Raw genomic sequence first — 16,371 nt, 5'->3', positions numbered from 1 at the left:
CGAACGGAGAGGCCGTGCAGGGACATATGGGGTGATGGGGTCTCGAAGATTCCAGTACCAGAGGCAGGACACCTGTTTATATTAGTTGCTGGAGTGTACGGGGAGAAAGATTCTGTTGTAGTCTTCCAGCCTGTGGACTTTAGAAAGAGGCAGCTGATTGGCCACTGGATGAACCAAATGCTGGACTTGGGAGGAACTGTGGCTTGGACTTAAAGAGTCTGCTTGACATGTAGAAGGTCCCAGAGGCGTAGCTGCTATGGGGACACCTGAGGCAGCTAGCCCCAGGCGTCGTCATTGCAGTCACGTGTCGGGGCGGGGCTGGGTGTGTGTCAGGACTGGGGTGTGTCAGACGGGGCGTTTTGGGGAAGGGCAGGAGGGAACGCGCAGGCAGTTCGTGCCCCAGGCGCAGTTCCCCCTTGCGGACTCTTGAACTAAAGTTCCGAAAGAATCTTTCTGAACTGTGCAGGACTTGATTTGGAGCAATCTGGGCACCCAGCGTTAGCAAGGCATATCCCCTCTCAAAAGCAGATGAAGTTGCCTGTCCATATTGTTTAAGAGGTCCAAGCACACTCAATTAAATCTACCACAAAACGTTATTTGCATGACCATGGTGCATTATCACCAATGAGGGGTTTAAGCTCATGCGCACACTGACCAGAATACAGATTCTGACTATTTCGTACTAGATTGGACCAAAACTGGAAAGATCCTCTATGGCTATGATATCATTGCAGCTTGACCAATGGTAACCAGAGCATCCATGACATTAGGAGTCTTGATGCAAAATCAAGCAGCTGGCTTGTTCATAAGATCAGGAAGGATCCATTGTGACATCACAAAACAATTCATGATAAAAACATCTCCAGAGAAAGATACTCCCAGGAGAAGAATACAGGAGCGTGTGATTGGCAAGGGAAGTGCTATCAAGTCACAGTCTATTTATGGCAACCTCATAGGGTTCTGAAGGCAAGGGAAGGTGGTTTGCCATTGTCTGGCTCTTCATAATGACCCTGGACCTCTTTGGTGGTTTCCCATCCCAAGTTCTAATTATGGTTATCCCAGCTTAGATTCTGAAATTTGATAAGATCAAGCTAGCCTGGGTCATCTCCATTGGGGTGAACATACGAACATTGATTCCTAAATTAATGCATTTTGACCATCTCTCCTCTTGCGAACCCCCATACCAGTTACAATCCACAGGTCAACTCTTCCAGCGTGAGCCAGCATGGTATAGTTCTGTAGTGGTTAACTGTAGGTGCACTCTAATCTGGAGAACCGGGATTGATTTCCTAACCGCTCTTCCACTTGAGTTGTGGAAGCTTATCTGGTGAACCAAATTAGCTTGTGCACTCCAACACATGCCAACTGGGTGACCTTGGGCTAGTCACAGCACTTCGGAGCTCTCCCAGCCTCACCCACCTCACAGGGTGTTTGTTGTGGGGGAGGGGAAGGGAAAGTAGATTGTAAGGCCTTTTGAGTCTCCTTACAGGAGAGAAAGGGGGGATATAAATTCAAACTACTACTCCTTCTCCTTCTCCTCCTCCTCCTCCTCCTCCTCCTCCTCCTCCTCCTCCTCCTCCTCCTCCTCCTCCTCCTCCTTCTTCTTCTTCTTCTTCACTTCAAGATTTGTGCCATCTGATGTCTGTTGTAGGGAGAGGAAGGGAAAGGAGTTTGTAAGCCCCAGTGAGTCTCCTCACAGGAGAGAAAGAAAGGTATCAATCCAAACTCCTCCTCCTCCTCCTCCTCCTCCTCCTCCTCCTCCTCCTCCTCTTCTTCTTCTTCTTCTTCTTCTTCTTCTTCTTCTTCTTCTTCTTCTTCTTCTTCTTCTTCTTCTTCTTCTTCTTCTTCTTCTTCTTCTTCTTCTTCTGTCAACCCTGCTTAGCTTCTGAAATCTGGTTACCAATTGAATTCCGTATTGTTTTCAAGGTGTTGGTGTTGGCCTGGGACCTCCGTACTTGCGGGACCGTCTTACCCCATATGTCCTGAATCGGTCTCTGAGCTCGGCAGAGGTCAATCTACTGGTGATCCCTGGCCCCTCAATGATGCGGCTGGCCTCCACCTGGGCCAGAGCCTTTACAGCTCTGGCCCCGGTCTGGTGGAGCGGCTTCAGCCAGCTGTCAGACCCTGCGGGATCTTAATGAGTTCCGTAGGGCCTGCAAGACTCAGCTGTTCCGCCGGGCCTTTGGGTAGACTAGCCGCTGATGGGCCCACCCTCCTTATAACATCAAGAAGATCCTGCCGCCCTTCCCTTTGGGTTTTTAAGGGAATTGATAGTAGGCGCCATCTTTTATGTGATTTTAATAATGCTGCATTTTAATGGGGTAGGGTTTATATTTATTAGAGCCTGTATTAATTGATATTTAACAGATTTTAATCTGATATATGGGCTCTATTTTACATGCTGTTCACCGCCCCGAGCCCTCCAGAGGAGGGCGGTATATAAACCTAATCAATCAATCAATCAATCAATCAATAAAATAAAATAAAATGCTACAACCCTCTGGACTTGTCCTGTTGAGAAACTGGGGGCTTATAAGGAGCGGAGATCTGGGAAGCGTCTCTGTTTTGGTGTTCGCCGATGATTTGCAAGTCTTGATGTGATCCTTTAGCACGATACAATTTATGCAGGAGACACATATACAAGGCAGATGACAAATGCATGTCAACGAAACAACGCTGTTCGTGCCAACTGTGGGGGCAAATATTTACCAAAAAAAGAATGCAGGACAAAATATCGATTTCCCGGCCTCTGAAATGCGGCCCTGTTCAAAATGAGTACCTTTGCTCCTGGTAAACGGATTGCTTCATGATTGAAAATCTTTGTGTGTGTTGCTTTGAATGGAGGTTTGCTCTTTCAGGTTTATCGCCCTGCAAATCCAGTTCAAGAACAAAAACAGTCTATTTATTGGAGAGGAGAAGCAAAAAAAACCCCCATTCTGGTCAGTTGTTCTGTATTTCCAATCATTCATTCATTCATTCATTCATTCATTCATTCATTCATTCATTCATTCATTCATTCATTCATTCATCATCTATCTGTCTGTCTGTCTGTCTGTCTGTCTGTCTGTCTGTCTGTCTGTCTGTCTGTCTGTCTGTCTGTCTATCTACGCAAAGACGCAACAGGTGCACATTGCTTCTGCGGGTTCCAGTCGCTGCCTGCATGGAGGCATGCAAATGGGAAAATAGGAGAGCAGATTACTTTATCCCGACTGCAACCTGCTCTACCTGTGCTGTGTGGAAGGGGCCATAGAGACCCCTCCAACCCCCCACATTGCAGGGGGTGAACAGTTTCCTGCGCCAAACAAAAGCTCTTTGTGATAGCGGAGTCAGAAGTGATTTTATTCCATTTCTGATCTTGTTTTTAAAGAAAGATGGAACTGTGTTTATTTCTGTATAAGTTAGGTAGGAACAAACTGTATTAGATAGAAAGTAGGAATTATAGCTATCTTTTGTATTTGTGTCTGCATGGAACCTCCTTTGCTTAAGGCAGGAATCCACCCCTGCTCCACCTGGGCATGTCCCTTTCACTTGTAAAAACCCCGAATGGACGTTGACAAAAGGGACCCCGGAAGAAGCACCTCAATCTGCCTAATCCCACCAGCAGGCAGATAAGGGTGCCATCATCGTTAAGTTTCATTTCCTGACCCCAAGCACCCAAAGGACTCTTTTGTGTTCTTCCCGCCAGTGCCTACGTCATTGCCTCGCCCTGCCTTTGCCGCAAAATTCAAGAAGGGACTTACCGCTGGACTGTAATTGGTTCCCATGTACTTGTAGATGTATGATTGGTTGTCATGTATTTTGTGAATGAATGGTTGTAGGCTGTCCTGTATTCTCCCAGACTCCTGACGGGAGAAAGTGTATTTAAGATGCTGTAAAGCCGCTAGGCAGTGCAGTTGCTGTGGTGTGGAGGTGCTGACACGTAGGTCAGTATCTCAATAAAACTTTTTATTATTTCACTATACTCGCTGTGTTGGGTCCTGTTTCTGTTCCCCTGCGCTGCCGAGAGCTGGTTGGTCTGGAGCTATCCAAAGTTACCAGGCAGCGCGGCAACATTTGCACTAAGAGAAACTGCCACCATTAGCTGAGTGGATCTGGCTCAACCTCTGCAGTTTTATGAGTGGTCTCTCCTTTATGTCTTAGGAGTTGAAACCGGCAGCTGTTTTATGATCATTTTGAGCTCCTTTCTGTTTTAGGTTCTGTCGCCTGCCGGTCCTGTGCTATTGCTTTATGGCTTAATCAATTGATTTGTATTGTTCTGTTATTGCTGTTAACTGCTTGGAGTGCAACTTTTGCTCGACGGACACATGGGATATAATTTTTTCTAAAACAAAACAAAGCCATACAAGAAAGCAACGTGCATTCGTATATATAATGTGCCAGAGCCAAGTATTTACAGAAATGGCTGGCTATTTTGAACCAATATTCTCTTCCTGATGTCAGCAGTTCCGGGCAGCTGAAACTTTCTTTCTGAGCCTCCTAGGAGCAGCAGTGGCGTAGGAGGTTAAGAGCTCGTGTATCTAATCTGGAGGAACCGGGTTTGATTCCCAGCTCTGCCGCCTGAGCTGTGGAGGTTTATCTGGGGAATTCAGATTAGCCTGTACACTCCCACACACACCAACTGGGTGACCTTGGGCTAGTCACAGCTTCTTGGAGCTCTCTCAGCCCCACCTACCTCACAGGATGTTTGTTGTGAGGGGGGGGGAGGGCAAGGAGATTGTAAGCCCCTTTGAGTCTCCTGCCCGCTTGTGGCGGAAGACATCCAGGCATTTGCCCACCGACATTGAGTTGATCAGCTGCTGGAAACAGGGGCCAAAGTGAGGCGCCCCATTGTTTTGGGGAGAAAAGTTAAAAAGAATAAGGCCTGGCCTACTTCCAGGAAGCTCTGGCCATAGAGTTCTGGATAATTCCTAGAGTTTCACAGAAGCAACAAGGGTCGTTCTAGGAATTAAGAGGAACTCTATTGTTTGAGTTTGCTTCAGGTAGTCCAGGCCTTCATTTTCTGGGTCAAAGATCAAATAAATAAACAAATGAGCAAATGGACAGATTTTGCTCCCAACCTACATCAAAGCTTCCTTTCCTTTTTATCCTCTTGCAGGTTGAATGGCAGTCATGCATTCATATGGAAGATCTAAGATGCATATAAGATGCCCAGAAGTCTACCCCCCTGCCCTGGTGATGATAGGTAAGTTTCCTCCTTTCATGTGTGACCACATCGTTGGCTGTGTACTTTGTACCAGATAATATTTAATTGATTTAATTTACAACATTTACCCCTCATCTTTCTGCCCACAGGGCCACCAAGGGGACTGCCAGATGAAAAATATACATTATATAAACACATCTTGAAAACTGTTAGAAGCAAACAGAAACACGTCATTAAAACGTGGGAGCAGCAGTGGCATAGGAGGTTAAAAGCTCATGTATCTAATCTGGAGGAACCTGGTTTGATTCCCAGCTCTGCCGTCTGAGCTGTGGAGGCTTATCTGGGGAATTCAGATTAGCCTGTGCACTCCCACACACGCCAGCTGGGTGACCTTGGGCTAGTCACAGCTTCTCGGAGCTCTCTCAGCCCCACCCACCTCACAGGGTGTTTGTTGTGAGGGGGGAAGGGCAAGGAGATTGTAAGCCCCTTTGAGTCTCCTGCAGGAGAGAAAGGGGGGGATATAAATCCCAACTCTTCTTCTTCTTCTAAAACTATGACAATCAAATGTAAAACACGCATACAGAATTTTTTATTTACAAAATGTACACTCTGAATATAGTGGAAGTCACTGAGAACTCAGCCTACTTTTCTTCACTTTTAGAGTCCCAAAGCGACTTCCAGACTCCTTTCCTTCCTCTTCCTGCAATAGAAAACTTGCGAGGCAGGTGGGGCTGAGAGAATTCTGAGAGAACGGTGACTGTCCCAAGGTCGCCCCCCGCAGGCTTCCCGTGGAGGAGTGGGGAGACAAATCCAGTTCACCAGATAAGAGTCTGCCACTCATGAGGGAGAATGGGGAATCAAACTTGATTCTCCAGATGAGAGGCCATCTGCTTAACCTTGACGCCAAGCTGGGCTCTGAATGTACGGCTGCACAACACAGGTAGCGTGCCCAGCTTCCCAAGACCCCAGAGTGACCAGGGCCTCCAGAATGGTGACTTTCTAGTCCATGTGTGCAGAATGTCCTCTATATAAAGCAGTGGTGGCGAACCTACGGCACGAGTGCCAGAAGTGGCACTCAGAGCCCTCTCTGTGGGCACGCGCACAGAGTTCATCACCCACACACCCCACCTCACCCACACATCTAGGCTGGCCTGGGCCACTGGGCACAATGCCCCACAGCAAGCAGGGAGGACTCGGCTGGCGGGCCTGGTGCCTGTGCTCTGGGTGGCTGATGCCTGAGTGGGAGGCAGAGAAGGCGGAGATGCTAGAGAGGTGCAGAGCGGTGTGCACGGGACTTGGGATGCACACAGAACTAAAACGTTAGTATTGCCGTGTTGGCACTTTGCGATAAATAAGTGGGTTTTTGGGTTGCAATTTGGGCACTCGGTCTCGAAAAGGTTCGCCATCACTGATATTAAGAAACTGGTCTTTTACTGTGCTGACTTCATTGTTTTCCAAAAGAGTGGTGAGTCACCTCACTCTCAAGTGTTGGAGAAGGATGAATGGTTTCACCATCTAAAAGCCTCCTCGCCCCTCCTTATTAGGCGATTTCCCACTGGTGATTAATCCTGGGATAGTCACCCGAAATATCCAGGTTTCCTTGCGATCTCCCCACTGCCGAACTGCAGAACGCAGATCAGTCCCGTTTCTGGCACTCGTCCCTACCCCTTGGCGCAGGATTTTCCTGGACCTGCTTGTATATCCACCTTTTTGGAAAAAACAACAACACTTCAATGGGAGCTAATAGGAAGAAGAAGAAGAAGAAGAAGAAGGAGAAGAAGGAGGAGGGGGAGGAGGAGGAGGAGGAGGAGGAGTTTGGATTTATATCCCCCCTTTCTCTCTTGTAAGGAGACTCAAAGGGGCTTACAATCTCCTTGCCCTTCCCCCTCACAACCTACCTGTGAGGTAGGTGGGGCTGAGAGAGCTCTGAGAAGCTGTGACTAGCCCAAGGTCACCCAGCTGGCGTGTGTGGGAGTGCAAGGCTAATCTGAATTCCCCAGATAAGCCTCCACAGCTCAGGCGGCAGAGCTGGGAATCAAACCCGGTTCCTCCAGATTAGATACACGAGCTCTTATCCTCCTATACCACTGCTGCTCCTGTACAGCCAATCAAATCTCCAGTAGCCAATCAGAAGGCTTGCTGGGCACAAGCTTTACCTCCTACGTCACTGCTGCTCCTGAAGGGAATGCTGTGGACGTAGCATGCTTTGATTTTAGTAAGGCCTTTGACAAGGTGCCCCATGATATTCTTGTGAGTAAGCTGGAAAGATGTGGACTAGACAATGCAACTGTTAGATGGGTTTGTAATTGGTTGATTGGCCGAACACAAAGAGTGATCATCAATGGCTCATTTTCATCCTGGAGAGTAGTGGAATACCACAGGGCTCTGTCCTGGGCTCCATGATTTGGACAATGATATAGAGGCATGTCAATCAAATTTGCAGATGATGCCAAATTAGGAGGAACAGCTAATACCCTGGAGGACAGGGGCAGGATTCAAAATGACCTGGACAGAAGAGAGCTGGGCCAAAATTAACAAAATGAATTTCAACAGAGATAAATATAAGATACTGCATTTAGGCAGGAAAAAAAATTGAAATGCACAGATATAGGATGGGTGACACTTGGCTTGACGACAGTACATGCGAAAGGGATCTGGGAGTCTTAGTAGACCACAAACTGAACATGAGTCAGCAGGGTGATACGGCAGCCAAGAAAGCCAATGCAATTCTGGGATGCATCAATAAGACTATAGTGTCTGGATCGAGGGAAGTAATTATACCTCTCTACTCTGCATTGGTCAGACCTCACATGGAGTACTGTGTTTTGTTCTGGGCATCGCAATTTAAGAAGGATATTGACAAGCTGGAACATGTCCAGAGGAGGGCAACCAAAATGGTAAAAGGTCTGGAATCCATTCCCTAAAAAGAGAGACTTGATGACCCTTGGGGTCTCTTCCAACTCTATGTTTCTATGATTCTAACTGATCTCCAGCAGTGGCATAGGAGGTTAAGAGCTCGTGTATCTAATCTGGAGGAAACGGGTTTGATTCCCAGCTCTGCCGCCTGAGCTGTGGAGGCTTATCTGGGGAATTCAGATTAGCCTGTGCACTCCCACACACGCCAGCTGGGTGGCCTTGGGCTAGTCACAGCTTCTCGGAGCTCTCTCAGCCCCACCTACCTCACAGGGTGTTTGTTGTGAGGGGGGGGAAGGGCAAGGAGATTGTCAGCCCCTTTGAGTCTCCTGCAGGAGAGAAAGGGGGGATATAAATCCAAACTCTTCTTCTTCTTCTAAAACTATGACAATCAAATGTAAAACACGCATACAGAATTTTTTATTTACAAAATGTACACTCTGAATATAGTGGAAGCCACTGAGAACTCAGCCTACTTTTCTTCACTTTTAGAGTCCCAAAGCGACTTCCAGACTCCTTTCCTTCCTCTTCCTGCAATAGAAAAGCATTATTTATCTGGGGAATTCAGATTAGCCTGTGCACTCCCACACACGCCAGCTGGGTGGCCTTGGGCTAGTCACAGCTTCTCGGAGCTCTCTCAGAGAAAGGGGGCAAGGGGGGGAAGGGCAAGGAGATTGTCAGCCCCTTTGAGTCTCCTGCAGGAGAGAAAGGGGGGATATAAATCCAAACTCCTCCTCCTCCTCCTCCTCCTCTTCTTCTTCTTCTTCTTCTTCTTCTTCTTCTTCTTCTTCTTCTTCTTCTTCTTCTTCTTCTTCTTCTTCTTCTTCTTCTGACTCAAGAGATCAATTCCCCTGTAGAAAATGTCTGCTCTGGAGGGTGGACTCTATGGCCTTACACCCTGCTGAAGTCTTGCCCCTCCCTTTCCCAAACTCCAACCTCCCTAGGCCCCATCCTGAAATTTCTAGGTGCTTCCTAACCTGGAATTGACAACCAACCTCTTTCTACGTCGTTGTTTCATCTGTCTTTTCTTTACCCTGGACATGCTGATGGAAAGTCCCGACATTAATCCCCCAGGTGATGTTTCATTGCCTAGCAGCAAGGCTTACGAGACCATGGCCTTAACGGAACAAAGGCAGTAGAAGAAAAAAAGCAAACACAAACACACACATTTTGCCACAGTCAGCTACAAAGGCTGACATCCCTTTGGCTTCCTGGCGGTTTCTGTCGCATTAAGCAATGCCGTACACAAATATTGAGGACCTAACCCCCGACAAACGCTGATGAGATAAGAATGAATCATAACAGCTCCGTGCCCATGTCACAAAGATAGCGCAACATTTCCCTGCCCCTTTCTTTGTATTGTCGCATTTGTTATGTAGCATATCAAAAGCTGTGAGGATGGCACGGGCGGCAGGCGGAAGCAGAGCTGGGTTATGTTCAAGAGGCTGCAAGCGGAGTGCCCGTCCGTTGCATCGGCTTCTGTATTGCTATGCGGCTGGTGTGTCGTCGTCTGACCCCCCCCCCACCCCCCCCTTTATGTAAACCACCTTGATCCCCTCTGGTGGAGAGACCAGAATAGAAATTACTAAAATTAATATGTACAGACTGGATTTGGGCATCGAAAGGTGACATTGCAGGATTTGAAAATTGCCAGGTATGAGGGGGTTAAAGTATCACATGAGGTAGATGCTGGAAGAATATAGCATTCAGCAATGAAAGCAAGGTGGAAACTGGCAGTATGTATGGGGAAAAGGCATGAGATTCTCAGCCTGTTATTATATAAAAGACAATATGTATTTATTGGTTCTTATTTACTCGCCCCTCTTGTTATTGTATTTTATGTTGATGTTGTACACCACCCAGAGCCCTCCGGGGGTGGAGGGGTATACCAAACTGAATATATTATTATTATTATTATTATTATTATTATTATTATTATTATTATTATTATTATTATTATTGATATTGATATATAAAATATATAAATTGTATAACTATATAAATAATATATTATATTATATATATTATATATTTATAAATATACAAATAATATACAAATAATAGAATAGAATAGAATAGAATCTTTATTGGCCAAGTGTGATTGGACACACAAGGAATTTATAAATATATAAATATTTAAATAATATATAAATATATAAGTAACATATAACTATATAAATTATATATATACACATATATACATACACACACACATATACACACATACATATACGTATACATACATATATATACACATACACACACACACACACACACACACACACACACACACACACACACACACATACATACATACATACATACATACATATATAATGCATTACCGATGGCATTTAACACCATCCAGGATCTCAAGAAATGAATAATAACAATGGAAATTTGTGCTGGAAATGCCATAGAGAGATAGGCACTTTTTACCACCAATGGTGGCATTGTGAGAAAGCAAGACAATTTGGGAAATACCTGAAGACGATATTTCTTCAGAAGGATCCTCTGAAGATGCCAGCCACAGTACAGGCGAAATGTCAGGAGAAAGTGCTACTAGAACACGGCCATACAGCCCGGAAACCACACAGCACCCCAGTGATTCCAGCCGTGAAAGTCTTTGACAATACCTGAAGAAGTCTTTAAAAGTTTGAAAAGAAAGATAACACTTAATGCGGAAAATTATCTGCTTGGAATTTCAGACAGATCTTTACAGAAAGAAGCTGGTGAACTTTTTGGATATTTTTCCACTGCTGTCAGACTTATCTGGGCTAAGAAACGGAAATGAGAAGAAATACCCACAATGGCAATATAAAGTTCTGGAATTAGCCAAATCATCAAAATTAACTAGATATATTGATTTGTATAGATTTTCTATTTCTTAATTATTAGGTAAAGATTAATATGAAAAAAGCAAGGTGATTTCAATAAACAAGATTTTAGTCTGATAGCGCCCCAAAGATCAACAAGGTTTCCAGAGTATAAGCTTTCAAGAGACAATATTCCCATTGTCAAAGAGAAGTATGAATGGAAATGCTTGAGCTCTTGTATCTCGGTCGGAAGGTGGGAGGGATGTCGCAAAGAAGGGAATCGAAATTCAAAGGTAGGTTGCTAAAAGCCACATTTGCGGGGAGGGGGACCAGAGGTGGGATCCAGCAGGTTCTCACAGGTTCCCGAGAGTAGGTTACCAATTATTTGTGTGTGCCGAGAGGGGGTTACTAATTGGTGATTTTGCCACGTGGTTTTTGCTTTAGTTATGCCCCTCCTCTCAGCAGTAGCACGCAGAGCTTGAAGCAGTCTAGCAGGAGGTGCACCGGTGTGCATGGCAGCCTGCGCCTGCGTGCATTCGTTTCCCGCCCAAGGACCAGCGCAGCGGCTGCGTCCTTGCCACAGCCCCGCCCAGGAATGCCCCACCTCCAGAATGCCCGGCCACGCCACTGCCGTTCCCCGCCCATCCCCATTGGCACTGCGCCACAGTTTGAATCCCACCACCATGGGAACCTGTTACTAAAATTTTTGGATCCCACCACTGAGGGGGACCAATCTGCCCATGAGAGTGGCGAGTGGCCGCTCCAGAAGATTTGCCCTCCTTGGGGCACTTACCCCAACCGAGGGGCAATTCCTCTAGTGTGCACCTGCCGAGGCTCTCCCTGGTGCTGGAATTCAGATGCAGCGCCAGTGCCTTAAGGTTCCTGCCAGTGTAGTAAGGGCAGACTGACTATTCAGAGCATTATGCCAGCAGCTGCGGGTTAAGACTTAAGCCACCCTTCTGGGTGGCATAAGTCTATTAAGCTCAACGGGAGCCTCTCGGCAGTGGGGAGTCTTTCATACTTTTGAAGCCCCCCCACCCCACCCCGGCTGTCAGGAAGCCCCTTTGGAGTGGTGGGGCAGCACAGCCACCTGGACGTGTAGATAGGCTGCCCTTGTATCAACTGGCCCCTAAGCACTTCTCCCCTAGAATCATAGAGTTGGAAGAGACCCCAAGGGCCATCCAGTCCAACCCCCTGCCATGCAGGAAGACACAGTCAAAGCACTCCTGACAGATGTCCATCCAGCCTCTGTTTAAAAACCTCCAAAGAAGGAGACTCCACCACTCTCCGAGGCAGCGTATTTCACTGTCCAACAACCCTAACTGCTCTGATCACACTGATTACATTTTGCATATCTGACTGTGGCTTCTTCCACACATGCAGAATAATGCACATTCAATCCACTTTCACAATGGTTTGCAAGTGGATTTTGCTCTTCCGCACAATAAAATCCAGCTTCAAAGTGCTCTGAAAGTGGATTGAAAGTGCATTATTCTGCGTGTGCAGAAGGGGCCTGTGACACACAGGCTCAGGGATTTGCTTTCCTACTTGTACCCGGTGAAGGAAGCTTTGACTCTTGGAAGCTCATACCGCAGAAATCTTGCTGGTCTTTCAGGTGCTCCTGGACTGGAATATTACTCTCCTACTTCAGCCCAACACAGCAATCCACCTGAAGCAAAATCATGAACATTGTCGTTTCAAACTAAGGATTTACATTTTTTTTAAAAGGACTTCAAAAATTCACGTTTCAAAAAGGCCAAACTGGATATATGTGTGGACAGACAGACAGACAGACAGACAGACAGACAGCTATAGAGATAGAGATATATAGATATCTACATTTATCTGTCTGTCTGTCTGTCTGTCTGTCTGTCTGTCTGTCTGTCTGTCTGTATGTATGTATGTATGTATGTATGTATGTATGTATCTATATGTGTATAGATGTATAGATGTGTGTGTATATATATGTGTGTGTGTGTGTGTGTGTGTATATATATATATATATTTAGAGAGAGAAAGAGATTGTGCATGTGTGTTTTATATGTGTGTCTGTTTTTTAGGCTAAAACGCACACACACGTGTGTGTGTGTGTGTTTTGGGCTAAAAACCATGTGGAAATCCATATACAAGTGTGTGTGTGCGTGTGCGTGTATGTATGTATGTATGTATGTATGTATGTATGTATGTATGTATGTATGTATGTACCGTGTTTCCCCGAAAATAAGACAGTGTCTTATATTAATGTTTGCTCCCAAAGATGCGCTATGTCTTATTTTCAGGGGATGTCTTATTTTTCTGTGTTCTGTTCGTCGAGCATGCTTCCAAACAAAACTTTGCTATGTCTTACTTTCGGGGGATGCCTTATATTTTGCACTTCATCAAAACCTCTACTACGTCTTATTTTCAGGGGATGTCTTATATTCGGGGAAACAGGGTAATATGCGTGCGTGCGTGCGTCGTCGTACGTGCCTGCCTACCTGCCTGCCTGCCTGCCTGCCTGCCTGCCTGCCTGCCTGCCTGCCTGCCTGCCTGCCTGCCTGCCTGCCACCTGCCTGCCTGCCTGCACCTGCCTGCCTGCCTGCCTGCACCTGCCTGCCTGCACCTATCATCCTATCCTATCCTATCTATCTATCTATCTATCCTGTCTATCTATCTATCTATCTATCTATCTATCTATCTATCTATCTATCTATCTATCTATCTATCTATCTATCTATCTATCTATCTATCTATCTATCTATCTATCTATCTATCTATCTATCTATCTATCTATCTATCTATCTATCTATCTATCTATCAAGTCTGATTTGTCTTGCATGTGTCTGGAACAGAAGCACAGTGCTTGCTTTCTTAATTGTCTTAACCAAGAATAGGTCTGTGATCTTGCGGAAGAAGGTTGACGCCATGTGCTAAATCTGTGTCCTGTCTAAAGAGGTGTCTTAGACTAGCTTGATCAGGCTCCCGGCACAGCTAGAAAACTTGTGAATTCCAACAGCAAGAGGGAAAGGGAAATTTAAATCCATTGTGCTCTGTTTAGCCAGCCCAGAATAGTCCATGGGTGCTAACAAGAGCTTTGGTTCGGTGCGTTAACCAGCTATTATCCCACTTGAAGCAACTGCGGGGTGTCTAAAGTGCCCAATTATTTGGGCAAGAAGGAAATGAACCTTCAGGGTGTATCATTGTGTTAAGTGTGTTTGATCGCACATTTAAGTTTCTCCCTGACCCTGCTAACATTCAACCTTGGCACATAATGGCAGGTAGATATAAAAATGGGTTACTTTTTCACATGACCAAAAATGTTTCACTCTTTGAGAGAGGAGGTGCCAAAACTAAGCTCTGTTCTGTTGTGCCTTGACTCTGCTTCAGCTAAAATCTCTACCCCACAATTATTCTTACCAGGTGCCTGTTAACAGTGGGCAAATCATCTGCTCCGCAGGCAGAAACCAGCTATCAAAGGGCTCTAGCGCTCATCCCAAAACTCCGTAGGGTTTTTGGGTGAGTGCTAGACCATCTTCCCAATGCGATGCCGCAGTTTATAGGTCGGCCAGAACAGGGCCGGAGCAAGGGAGAACTGAGCCCGGGGCACGCGTGCGCCCTGTGCTCCTGCCACGCCCCTGCCTGCCCCTCCATGCCCCATCCACACCCAGTCACATCCCTGCATGGGCACGTGCCTGGTGCATCATGCCCCCCACCCCCTTGGCATTATGCCACTGGGCCAGAATTGATGTTATCGCCCTGCAACAGAGATCACTACTCTGTTCACTAAGTACCTGCCTTCCCAGTTGCCCACTCACCACTATGGGCACCTTTGCTCCCTTCTCTCTATGGTGGGTCTTTTTGTAAATAGCTTGAAAGGTAGGACTGTCAATTTTATCTCTTTGGCCGTTTCTGCATGGCCACGCTGGGGTCGGGTCGGCGTACACGACGCCAACCCAACCCCCCCAGGACCGTTCGCACGAACGGTCCCGATAACGAAAGGGAAGATGGCGCCACAGAGTGCCGTTGTCTGATCGACCAACCTTCTCTGCGACCATCCAGTGCATTGCCGAGGCCAGGGGGACACGCCCCCTGCCCTCATTGACTTATCGAGATTAGCGGGGCAGGCGAAGGCGATGTCCCCAGGCTTCGATTGTGGCGGACGGTGATTTGCAGAGAAGGTAGGTCAATTGGGCAAAGGGGGGAGGGATGGTGCATACTGACGGCAGCGGCTAGAAGCCGCCGTTTTCTTTAACCTAAACCGAGGAGTGAGGTGGAAAAAAATGGCGGCTTTATGCCGCTATAAACAATGGAGGGCGGCGTGAAACAACGAAGCAACTATTGCCCCCTATGCGAACAGCTCCCTGGGGACGGCGTTTTTGCAAATCCCCAAGAGATTCATAGTATTTGGCCCGTGCAGAAAGGGCCTTGGTTTAGAATCATAAAATCATGGGAGTTGGAAGGGCTTACAGAGGACATCTAGTCCAACTCCCAGCCAATGCAGGATCAGCCTAGAGCACAGGTGTCAAACTCACGGCCCTCCAGATGGTATGGACTACAGTTCCCATCACCCCCTTCCAGCATGGGGATGGTGGGAACTGTAGTCCATAACATCTGGAGGGCCGCGAGTTTGATACCTATGGCCTAGAGCATCCCCAATAAGTATTGGTCTAGGTCAGGGGTAGGGAACCTGCGGCTCTCCAGATGTTCAGGAACTACAATTCCCATCAGCCCCTACCAGCATGGCCAATTGGCCATGCTGGTAGGGGCTGATGGGAATTGTAGCCAATTGACCATGCTGACAAAGGCTGATGGGAATTGTAGTTCCTGAACATCTGGAGAGCCGCAGGTTCCCTACCCCTGGTCTAGGTTGAAGGCTGCCAGTGAGGGGCAGTTAACTACCTCCCTAGACAGCTGATTCCACTGCTGAACTATTCTCACTGTAAAAGAAATATTCCTCATATCCAACTGGTACCTTTCTGCCTGTAATTGAAACCTGTAATTGGAAGTCCTGTCCTCTGCTGCCTACAGGAACGGCTCTTTGGCTGGCTCAGAGGCCCCCTCTGCATGGGCCAACATCAGGACACCCCAGGACCGGCAAAAACTGTCCTGATGTCCCATCTAACCTAAGTCTATCCTTCCCCCTCCCTTTATTCACTCAGTACCAAGTGAAGAATTAGTATAATAAAAAGAAAGAATCTGCTTTTGGGGAGGCCGGGGTAATTGTCTTCTTTCTCTATAATTTCAGCTCCTTAATGCATAGTTTATAGATGCTATGCTTTGCAGTACGATCAAGTCCCCGAGTTATCCATAACATTTTATCTTGGGTTTTCTGGGATATGGGGCCATGGTCTGATGATAGTTTTTGCTCATAACGTTTCACCTGCATTTATGGACGGCATTCACAGAGGCACGTCATGGAGAGACACACTTCTTAGGCCCCTTCCGCACATGCAGAATAATGCACTGTCAATCCACGTCCACAATTGTTTGAAAGTGGATTTTGCTATTCTGCACAGTAAA

The 16,371-nt window shown here is 46.6% G+C and overlaps 1 protein-coding gene across 1 annotated transcript in view; it reads left to right on the top strand.

Annotated features, from left to right (window-relative positions):
• The window catches only part of LOC125433413 (ornithine decarboxylase antizyme 2-like), an 86,120-nt gene extending 70,159 nt beyond the window's left edge, over positions 1-15,961 (top strand). Inside the window, 2 exon segments of the mRNA XM_048497917.1 lie at positions 14,272-14,367; positions 15,880-15,961. Coding sequence (XP_048353874.1) covers positions 14,272-14,367; positions 15,880-15,961 — 178 coding nt within the window.
• The last annotated feature ends 410 nt before the right edge of the window (positions 15,962-16,371 follow it).

The sequence above is a fragment of the Sphaerodactylus townsendi genome, linkage group LG05 (assembly GCF_021028975.2).
Source record: "Sphaerodactylus townsendi isolate TG3544 linkage group LG05, MPM_Stown_v2.3, whole genome shotgun sequence".
Lineage (NCBI taxonomy): Eukaryota > Metazoa > Chordata > Lepidosauria > Squamata > Sphaerodactylidae > Sphaerodactylus > Sphaerodactylus townsendi.
Note: the sequence above shows the minus strand (reverse complement) of the source record. Positions and strands in the feature narration are given on the sequence as shown.